At 41.3% G+C, this 12,500-nt stretch overlaps 1 protein-coding gene across 1 annotated transcript in view; it reads left to right on the top strand.

Annotated features, from left to right (window-relative positions):
- Positions 1-12,500, top strand: part of LOC311328004 (CUB and sushi domain-containing protein 3-like) — a gene marked incomplete at its 3' end in the record, with an annotated part of 605,137 nt that overhangs the window by 542,256 nt on the left and 50,381 nt on the right. The window contains 1 exon segment of the mRNA XM_084461116.1: positions 10,330-10,503. Coding sequence (XP_084317242.1) covers positions 10,330-10,503 — 174 coding nt within the window.

The raw sequence follows: 12,500 nt of genomic DNA on the forward strand, positions 1-12,500 counted from the left end.
CCTAGCTATAACTAACCTAACTAACCTTCACTAACCCTAACCCCCTAGCTATAACTAACCTAACTAACCTAACTAACCTTCACTAACCCTAACCCCCTAGCTATAACTAACCTAACCTAACTAACCCTAACCCCCTAGCTATAACTAACCTAACTAACCTAACTAACCCTAACCCCCTAGCTATAACTAACCTTCACTTACCCTAACCCCCTAGCTATAACTAACCTAACTAGCCTTCACTAACCCTAACCCCCTAGCTATAACTAACCTAACTAACCTTCACTAACCCTAACCCCCTAGCTATAACTAACCTAACTAACCTAACTAACCCTAACCCCCTAGATATAACTAACCTAACTAACCTTCACTAACCCTAACCCCCTAGCTATAACTAACCTAACTAACCTTCACTAACCCTAACCCCCTAGCTATAACTAACCTAACTAACCTAACTAACCCTAACCCCCTAGATATAACTAACCTAACTAACCTTCACTAACCCTAACCCCCTAGCTATAACTAACCTAACTAACCTTCACTAACCCTAACCCCCTAGCTATAACTAACCTAACTAACCTTCACTAACCCTAACCCCCTAGCTATAACTAACCTAACTAACCTAACTAACCTTCACTAACCCCCTAGCTATAACTAACCTAACTAACCTAACTAACCTTCACTAACCCTAACCCCCTAGCTATAACTAACCTAACTAACCTAACTAACCTTCACTAACCCTAACCCCCTAGCTATAACTAACCTAACTAACCTAACTAACCTTCACTAACCCTAACCCCCTAGCTATAACTAACCTAACTAACCTTCACTAACCCTAACCCCCTAGATATAACTAACCTAACTAACCTTCACTAACCTTCACTAACCCTAACCCCCTAGCTATAACTAACCTAACTAACCTTCACTAACCTTCACTAACCCTAACCCCCTAGCTATAACTAACCTAACTAACCTTCACTAACCTTCACTAACCCTAACCCCCTAGCTATAACTAACCTAACTAACCTTCACTAGCCCTAACCCCCTAGCTATAACTAACCTAACTAACCTTCACTAACCCTAACCCCCTAGCTATAACTAACCTAACTAACCTTCACTAACCCTAACCCCCTAGCTATAACTAACCTAACTAACCTAACTAACCCTAACCCCCTAGCTATAACTAACCTAACTAGCCTAACTAACCTTCACTAACCCTAACCCCCTAGCTATAACTAACCTAACTAACCTTCACTAACCCTAACCCCCTAGCTATAACTAACCTAACTAACCTTCACTAACCCTAACCCCCTAGCTATAACTAACCTAACTAACCTAACTAACCTTCACTAACCCTAACCCCTAGCTATAACTAACCTAACTAACCTTCACTAACCCTAACCCCCTAGCTATAACTAACCTAACTAGCCTTCACTAACCCTAACCCCCTAGATATAACTAACCTAACTAACCTAACTAACCTTCACTAACCCTAACCCCCTAGCTATAACTAACCTAACTAACCTTCACTAACCCTAACCCCCTAGCTATAACTAACCTAACTAACCTAACTAACCTTCACTAACCCTAACCCCCTAGATATAACTAACCTAACTAACCTTCACTAACCCTAACCCCCTAGCTATAACTAACCTAACTAACCTTCACTAACCCTAACCCCCTAGCTATAACTAACCTAACTAACCTAACTAACCTTCACTAACCCTAACCCCCTAGCTATAACTAACCTAACTAACCTAACTAACCTTCACTAACCCTAACCCCCTAGCTATAACTAACCTAACTAACCCTAACCCCCTAGCTATAACTAACCTAACTAACCTTCACTAACCCTAACCCCCTAGCTATAACTAACCTAACTAACCTTCACTAACCCTAACCCCCTAGCTATAACTAACCTAACTAACCTAACTAGCCTTCACTAACCCTAACCCCCTAGCTATAACTAACCTAACTAACCTTCACTAACCCTAACCCCCTAGCTATAACTAACCTAACTAACCTAACTAGCCTTCACAGACCCTAACCCCCTAGCTATAACTAACCTAACTAACCTAACTAACCCTAACCACCTAGCTATAACTAACCTAACTAACCTAACTAACCCTAACCCCCTAGCTATAACTAACCTAACTAACCTAACTAACCTTCACTAACCCTAACCCCCTAGCTATAACTAACCTAACTAACCTTCACTAACCCTAACCCCCTAGCTATAACTAACCTAACTAACCTAACTAGCCTTCACAGACCCTAACCCCCTAGCTATAACTAACCTAACTAACCTAACTAACCCTAACCACCTAGCTATAACTAACCTAACTAACCTAACTAACCCTAACCCCCTAGCTATAACTAACCTAACTAACCTAACTAACCTTCACTAACCCTAACCCCCTAGCTATAACTAACCTAACTAACCTAACTAACCTTCACTAACCCTAACCCCCTAGCTATAACTAACCTAACTAACCTTCACTAACCCTAACCCCCTAGCTATAACTAACCTAACTAACCTTCACTAACCCTAACCCCCTAGCTATAACTAACCTAACTAACCTTCACTAACCCTAACCCCCTAGCTATAACTAACCTAACTAACCTTCACTAACCCTAACCCCCTAGATATAACTAACCTAACTAACCTTCACTAACCCTAACCCCCTAGCTATAACTAACCTAACTAACCTTCACTAACCCTAACCCCCTAGCTATAACTAACCTAACTAACCTTCACTAACCCTAACCCCCTAGATATAACTAACCTAACTAACCTTCACTAACCCTAACCCCCTAGCTATAACTAACCTAACTAACCTTCACTAACCCTAACCCCCTAGCTATAACTAACCTAACTAACCTTCACTAACCCTAACCCCCTAGATATAACTAACCTAACTAACCTTCACTAACCCTAACCCCCTAGCTATAACTAACCTAACTAGCCTAACTAACCTTCACTAACCCTAACCCCCTAGCTATAACTAACCTAACTAACCTAACTAACCTTCACTAACCCTAACCCCCTAGATATAACTAACCTAACTAACCTAACTAACCTTCACTAACCCTAACCCCCTAGCTATAACTAACCTAACTTACCTAACTAACCCTAACCCCCTAGCTATAACTAACCTAACTAACCCTAACCCCCTAGCTATAACTAACCTAACTAACCCTAACCCCCTAGCTATAACTAACCTAACTAACCTTCACTAACCCTAACCCCCTAGCTATAACTAACCTAACTAACCTTCACTAACCCTAACCCCCTAGATATAACTAACCTAACTAACCTAACTAACCTTCACTAACCCTAACCCCCTAGCTATAACTAACCTAACTAACCTTCACTAACCCTAACCCCCTAGCTATTACTAACCTAACTAACCTTCACTAACCCTAACCCCCTAGATATAACTAACCTAACTAGCCTAACTAACCTTCACTAACCCTAACCCCCTAGCTATAACTAACCTAACTAACCTAACTAACCTTCACTAACCCTAACCCCCTAGATATAACTAACCTAACTAACCTAACTAACCTTCACTAACCCTAACCCCCTAGCTATAACTAACCTAACTAACCTTCACTAACCCTAACCCCCTAGATATAACTAACCTAACTAACCCTAACCCCCTAGCTATAACTAACCTAACTAACCCTAACCCCCTAGCTATAACTAACCTAACTAACCTTCACTAACCCTAACCCCCTAGCTATAACTAACCTAACTAACCTTCACTAACCCTAACCCCCTAGCTATAACTAACCTAACTAACCTAACTAACCTTCACTAACCCCCTAGCTATAACTAACCTAACTAACCTTCACTAACCCTAACCCCCTAGATATAACTAACCTAACTAGCCTTCACTAACCCTAACCCCCTAGCTATAACTAACCTAACTAACCTAACTAACCTTCACTAACCCTAACCCCCTAGCTATAACTAACCTAACTAACCTAACTAACCCTAACCCCCTAGCTATAACTAACCTAACTAACCTTCACTAACCCTAACCCCCTAGCTATAACTAACCTAACTAACCTTCACTAACCCTAACCCCCTAGCTATAACTAACCTAACTAACCTTCACTAACCCTAACCCCCTAGCTATAACTAACCTAACTAGCCTAACTAACCCTAACCCCCTAGCTATAACTAACCTAACTAACCTTCACTAACCCTAACCCCCTAGCTATAACTAACCTAACTAACCTAACTAGCCTTCACTAACCCTAACCCCCTAGCTATAACTAACCTAACTAACCTAACTAACCTTCACTAACCCTAACCCCCTAGCTATAACTAACCTAACTAGCCTAACTAACACTAACCCCCTAGATATAACTAACCTAACTAACCTAACTAACCTTCACTAACCCTAACCCCCTAGCTATAACTAACCTAACTAACCCTAACCCCCTAGCTATAACTAACCTAACTAGCCTTCACTAACCCTAACCCCCTAGCTATAACTAACCTAACTAACCTTCACTAACCCTAACCCCCTAGATATAACTAACCTAACTAGCCTTCACTAACCTTCACTAACCCTAACCCCCTAGCTATAACTAACCTAACTAACCTTCACTAACCCTAACCCCCTAGCTATAACTAACCTAACTAACCTTCACTAACCCTAACCCCCTAGCTATAACTAACCTAACTAACCCTAACCCCCTAGCTATAACTAACCTAACTAACCTTCACTAACCCTAACCCCCTAGCTATAACTAACCTAACTAACCTAACTAACCCTAACCCCCTAGATATAACTAACCTAACTAACCTAACTAACCTTCACTAACCCTAACCCCCTAGCTATAACTAACCTAACTAACCTTCACTAACCCTAACCCCCTAGCTATAACTAACCTAACTAACCTTCACTAACCCTAACCCCCTAGATATAACTAACCTAACTAACCTAACTAACCTTCACTAACCCTAACCCCCTAGCTATAACTAACCTAACTAACCTTCACTAACCCTAACCCCCTAGCTATAACTAACCTAACTAACCTAACTAACCTTCACTAACCCTAACCCCCTAGCTATAACTAACCTAACTAACCTTCACTAACCCTAACCCCCTAGCTATAACTAACCTAACTAACCTTCACTAACCCTAACCCCCTAGCTATAACTAACCTAACTAACCTTCACTTACCCTAACCCCCTAGCTATAACTAACCTAACTAACCTTCACTAACCCTAACCCCCTAGCTATAACTAACCTAACTAACCTAACTAGCCTTCACAGACCCTAACCCCCTAGCTATAACTAACCTAACTAACCTTCACTAACCCTAACCCCCTAGCTATAACTAACCTAACTAACCTTCACTAACCCTAACCCCCTAGCTATAACTAACCTTCACTAACCCTAACCCCCTAGCTATAACTAACCTAACTAGCCTTCACTAACCCTAACCCCCTAGCTATAACTAACCTAACTAACCTAACTAACCTTCACTAACCCTAACCCCCTAGCTATAACTAACCTTCACTAACCCTATCCCCCTAGATATAACTAACCTAACTAGCCTAACTAACCTTCACTAACCCTAACCCCCTAGCTATAACTAACCTAACTAACCCTAACCCCCTAGATATAACTAACCTAACTAACCTAACTAACCTTCACTTACCCTAACCCCCTAGCTATAACTAACCTAACTAACCTTCACTAACCCTAACCCCCTAGCTATAACTAACCTAACTAACCTAACTAACCTTCACTAACCCTAACCCCCTAGCTATAACTAACCTAACTAACCTTCACTAACCCTAACCCCCTAGCTATAACTAACCTAACTAACCTAACTAACCCTAACCCCCTAGCTATAACTAACCTAACTAACCTTCACTAACCCTAACCCCCTAGCTATAACTAACCTAACTAGCCTTCACTAACCCTAACTCCCTAGCTATAACTAACCTAACTAACCTAACTAACCTTCACTAACCCTAACCTCTAGCCATAGCTAACCTAAACTAGCCCTAACTAGCCTTCACTAACCCTTAACCCTAGCCATAGCTTAACTAAACTAGCCTTCACTAGCCCTAACCTCTAGCCATAGCTTAACTAAACTAGACTTAACTCGCCTTCACTAACCCTAACTCCTAACCATAACTAACTTAAACTATCCTTAACTTTGATTGAAAATTGATTGTGGTGATGTGTTATACATTGGGTTTAAGGAGATCATCATATTTAGATCGGTATGGTCCTTTAACAACGGAAATCATAGCCTACATTCTAAACAACTTTGACTCAACTTTTATCAAAATCATCCTTAACGTCAACTAAATTAGTAATATTATATAGGGCCTAGCCTAGGCTTCTATATATTAATAGCCATCAGCTAAAATTAGGCTATGGCAAATTAATTAGTTGGTTCGCATTGGCTTTCCCACTTGAGGGGGAGGATTGCTACTTTATTTATCCATCTTCAAGTCTTTTGGGGGCACTGGTAATTAAGTTAGGGACGGTACACGCGTACCAATTCTCCTCGTCCTGATTGGTCAGCTGTCAGAAAGGTGCTTGACATCACACAGCGCTTTTCTGAAAAGTTAAAATTCAACTCAAAAGGCGGTGGCAGCTGTGCTTTTTAAACAGGCGTCCGCCTTTTGCCCTTTACCATAGGGTTGCATGTAAAAAAGGCGCTGGCTGTTAAAAAACAAAAAAGAAGTCTAGTGTGAACACGGCCTTAAATAACCTTTACTAACCCTAACACATAGCTAACATGAACTAACCTTAAATACCTTAATTAACGTTAAATGACCTGTACTAACCCTAACACCTAGCTAACATGAACTAACCTTAAATACCTTAATTAACGTTAAATGACCTGTACTAACCCTAACACCTAGCTAACATGAACTAACCTTAAATACCTTCATTAACGTTAAATGACCTGTACTAATAGCACCTAGCCAACATGAACTAACCTTAAATACCTTCATTAACGTTAAATGACCTGTACTAACCCTAACACCTAGCTAACATGAACTTACCTTAAATACCTTAATTAACGTTAAATGACCTGTACTAACCCTAACACCTAGCTAACATGAACTAACCTTAAATACCTTCATTAACGTTAAATGACCTGTACTAACCCTAACACCTAGCTAACATGAACTTACCTTAAATACCTTAATTAACGTTAAATGACCTGTACTAACCCTAACACCTAGCTAACATGAACTAACCTTAAATACCTTAATTAACGTTAAATGACCTGTACCAACCCTAACACCTAGCTAACATGAACTAACCTTAAATACCTTTATTAACGTTAAATGACCTGTACTAACCCTAACACCTAGCTAACATGAACTAACCTTAAATAACTTAATTAACGTTAAATGACCTTTCCTAACCCTAACACCTAGCTAACATGAACTAACCTTAAATACCTTAATTAACGTTAAATGACCTGTACTAACCCTAACACCTAGCTAACATGAACTTACCTTAAATACCTTAATTAACGTTAAATGACCTTTCCTAACCCTAACACCTAGCTAACATGAACTAACCTTAAATACCTTAATTAACGTTAAATGACCTGTACTAACCCTAACACCTAGCTAACATGAACTACCCTTAAATACCTTCATTAACGTTAAATGACCTGTACTAACCCTAACACCTAGCTAACATGAACTAACCTTAAATACCTTAATTAACGTTAAATTACCTGTACTAACCCTAACACCTAGCTAACATGAACTAACCTTAAATAACTTAATTAACGTTAAATGACCTGTACTAACCCTAACACCTAGCTAACATGAACTTACCTTAAATACCTTAATTAACGTTAAATGACCTGTACTAACCCTAACACCTAGCTAACATGAACTAACCTTAAATAACTTAATTAACGTTAAATGACCTGTACTAACCCTAACACCTAGCTAACATGAACTTACCTTAAATACCTTAATTAACGTTAAATGACCTGTACTAACCCTAACACCTAGCTAACATGAACTAACCTTAAATACCTTAATTAACGTTAAATGACCTGTACCAACCCTAACACCTAGCTAACATGAACTAACCTTAAATACCTTTATTAACGTTAAATGACCTGTACTAACCCTAACACCTAGCTAACATGAACTACCCTTAAATACCTTCATTAACGTTAAATGACCTGTACTAACCCTAACACCTAGCTAACATGAACTAACCTTAAATACCTTAATTAACGTTAAATGACCTGTACTAACCCAAACACCTAGCTAACATGAACTAACCTTAAATACCTTAATTAACGTTAAATGACCTGTACTAACCCTAACACCTAGCTAACATGAACTAACCTTAAATAACTTAATTAACGTTAAATGACCTTTCCTAACCCTAACACCTAGCTAACATGAACTAACCTTAAATACCTTAATTAACGTTAAATGACCTTTCCTAACCCTAACACCTAGCTAACATGAACTAACCTTAAATACCTTCATTAACGTTAAATGACCTGTACTAACCCTAACACCTAGCTAACATGAACTAACCTTAAATACCTTCATTAACGTTAAATGACCTGTACTAATAGCACCTAGCCAACATGAACTAACCTTAAATACCTTCATTAACGTTAAATGACCTGTACTAACCCTAACACCTAGCTAACTTGAACTAACCTTAAATACCTTCATTAACGTTAAATGACCTGTACTAACCCTAACACCTAGCTAACATGAACTAACCTTAAATACCTTAATTAACGTTAAATGACCTGTACTAACCCTAACACCTAGCTAACATGAACTAACCTTAAATACCTTAATTAACGTTAAATGACCTGTACTAACCCAAACACCTAGCTAACATGAACTAACCTTAAATACCTTAATTAACGTTAAATGACCTGTACTAACCCTAACACCTAGCTAACATGAACTAACCTTAAATACCTTAATTAACGTTAAATGACCTGTACTAACCCAAACACCTAGCTAACATGAACTAACCTTAAATACCTTAATTAACGTTAAATGACCTGTACTAACCCAAACTAACCTTAAATCACCTTAATAACCTTAACTAACCTAAAATAACCCTAACTAGCCTTAAGTAACCTTAAATAACATTCACTAGCCCTAACTCCTAACTAACTTTAACTAATAATCCTAACTAACCTTAGTCTGGAATAAAACACTAAAAAGCATGTCCATAGGGGCGGAGCCAGAGCCTACCTTTGAAATCCAGCTGCATTAGAACATCAAGTCATCTGGAGCGTCTAGTCTGGACTATGAAAAACCCATCTAGCCCCTAAAAAAACTAAAGCTAGCCAAGTCTGTGAAGTGAGTTAAGGTTGAAGAAGGTAACCTAAATCCCACTTTATGTGCCAGATATGTTGCCAACAGCTCACAGGAATGCAGGGCTCGTTAGCAGGGCTTCCCACACAGCCCACTACCAGCGCGGACCAATCATCCCCCACGAGCAAAATCCATGAGTCTTCCCATTGGTGTCCACGAATATCATTGTATTTACTGAGATTAAACTCACCTCAACTAACCGGAACTAAACGTAAATAGCCCTGAAGGGCTGGTGCTGATGATGACAGGGCTCAGAACAGAACAGTCTGGCTACAGACACACTCATGAAAGCACAGAGACACTGAGACACTGCTGGTCTGGGTCTGATGTGCCTCCAGAGGTTCCTCAACACTGCATCTGCTCTCTCCAGATCACCTCATCTCACCTCCCAGAGAGAGAGAGAGAGGATAGAGAGTGGGAGAGAGAGAGGGACAGAGAGAGAAAGAGAGAGAGGGGGATAGAGAGTTGGAGAGAGAGGGACAGAGAGAGAAAGAGAGAGGGGGGGATAGAGAGTGGGAGAGAGAGGGACAGAGAGAGAAAGAGAGAGAGGGGGATAGAGAGTGGGAGAGAGAGGGACAGAGAAAGAAAGAGAGAGAGGGGGATAGAGAGTGGGAGAGAGAGGGACAGAGAGAGAAAGAGAGAAAGGGGGATAGAGAGTGGGAGAGAGAGAGAGAGAGAGAGAGGGGGGTGGGAGATATATATATATATAGAGAGAGGGGGGGTGGAGAGATAGTGGGATAGAGAGAGAGAGACAGAGAGAGAAAGATGGAAAACATTTATTTTTATCTCCTTTGGAAGTATGTCAACGGAGTGAGTTGTGTCTGTCTAGAAAAACGGTCACCTATAAACAAAAATACTAAGGTCTTCTTTTGTGTGTGTGTGTGTGTGTGTGTGTGTGTGTGTGTGTGTGTGTGTGTGTGTGTGTGTGTGTGTGTGTGTGTGTGCTCTGTGCTCAGCCGGCCACTGCGGGGTTCCTGAGAGCCTGGTGAACGGCCAGGTGATCGGGGAGAACTTGGGCTACCGGGACACCGTAGTGTACCAGTGCATCCCAGGGTTCCGCCTCATCGGCCCCTCCGTCCGCATCTGCCTACAGGACCACAACTGGTCTGGACAGCTGCCCACCTGCGTCTGTACGTCTCTCTCTCTCACACACACACACACACACACACACACACATGAACACAAGCACACGTGCATGCGCACCAACACACACATGCATGCACATACACACACACACATGCAAACACACATACCTGTGCACACACACACGCACACAGACAAGCACACACACACCTGCGCACACACACACACGCACACACATGAACACAAGCACACCTGCATGCGCACCAACACACACATGCATGCACATACACACACACACACACACACATGCAAACACACACACCTGTGCACACACACACACACAGACCCGCACACACACACCTGCGCACACACACACACGCACACACATGAACACAAGCACACATGCATGCGCACCAACACACACATGCATGCACTTACACACACACACACACACACACATGCAAACACACACACCTGTGCACACACACACACACACACAGACCCGCACATACACACCTGCGCACACACACACACGCACACACTTGAACACACCGGCCGGAGGCCATCAATCACTACAAATGTCTCAGCCATGGTGACACATTAACAATCAAACATCACCGCTGTCTAGAACAGATAAACATACACAGTAAATCACATCACACAAACTGAACATACACACCACTAAAACAACCATCTAAACCTGAACATCACACACACTGAACATACACACCACTCAAACAACCATCTAAACCTGAACATCACACACACTGAACATACACACCACTTAAACAACCATCTAAACCTGAACATCACACACACTGAACATACACGCCACTAAAACAACCATCTAAACCTGAACATCACACACACTGAACATACACGCCACTAAAACAACCATCTAAACCTGAACATCACACACACTGAACATATACACCACTAAAACAACCATCTAAACCTGAACATCACACAAACTGAACATACACACATCACTACACAGCACTAAAACAACCATCTAAACCTGAACATCACACAAACTGAACATACACACCACTAAAACAACCATCTAAACCTGAACATCACACAAACTGAACATCACACACCACTAAAACAACCATCTAAACCTGAACATCACACAAACTGAACATCACTAGCCACCGACCCTACGATCAGTGGACGACCCTCTCTACCTCCTGAGACACAGCCGCTCCAGTAGCTAGCTAGCAGTCCCATAGTCGTTGGCAAAAAGCAGAATCTCCAGTTGGTCTCCCTTTGCTCTCCTAGTAGGTCTCCCTCTACTCTCCCAGTAGGTCTCTCTTCTTCTATTTTGAGCTGCTGCTCAAACAGTAGCTTAGTAAGATATTTTTTTACAGAATATTCCAGGTCTCTGTTTTCTATTGACTCACTGTTGCTGCCCGCGTGGATCGCATGATACGGATGAACGCTTAGCAGGACTATTCAACTCACCAGAAGATTAGATCAGGAAGAAAAAGTGAAAGCTTATAGGGAACCACAGCTACAGCACACACTCTGAGATACACACACTCTGAGATACACACACTCTGAGATACACACACTCTGAGATACACACACTCTGAGATACACACACTCTGAGATACGCACACTCTGAGATACACACACTCTGAGATACACACACTCTGAGATACACTCTAACCAGATGAACTGACTCTAACCAGATGAACTGACTCTAACCAGATGAACTGACTCTAACCAGATGAACTGACTCTAACCAAATGAACTGACTCTAACCAGATGAACTGACTCTAACCAGATGAACTATGGGAATCAAATGACTCAGATCACAGATTTGCTTGTTTCTGTAATAAAACATCCCCTCACATATTACACTATCTGTCAGCCAGCCTGCCTGCCTGCCTGCCTGTCTGTCTGTCTGTCTGTCTGTCTGTCTGTCTGTCTGGAGAGAGGGTGAGGGTGTATACTCAGTATTTCACATAGCATCACAATCCCCAGGCTCCAGGCCCCCAGAATGAAGCCAGTCACAACTTTATCATTGTACACATTCATA

This window comes from Borostomias antarcticus (genome assembly GCF_949987555.1).
Source record: "Borostomias antarcticus genome assembly, chromosome: 36".
NCBI lineage: Eukaryota > Metazoa > Chordata > Actinopteri > Stomiiformes > Stomiidae > Borostomias > Borostomias antarcticus.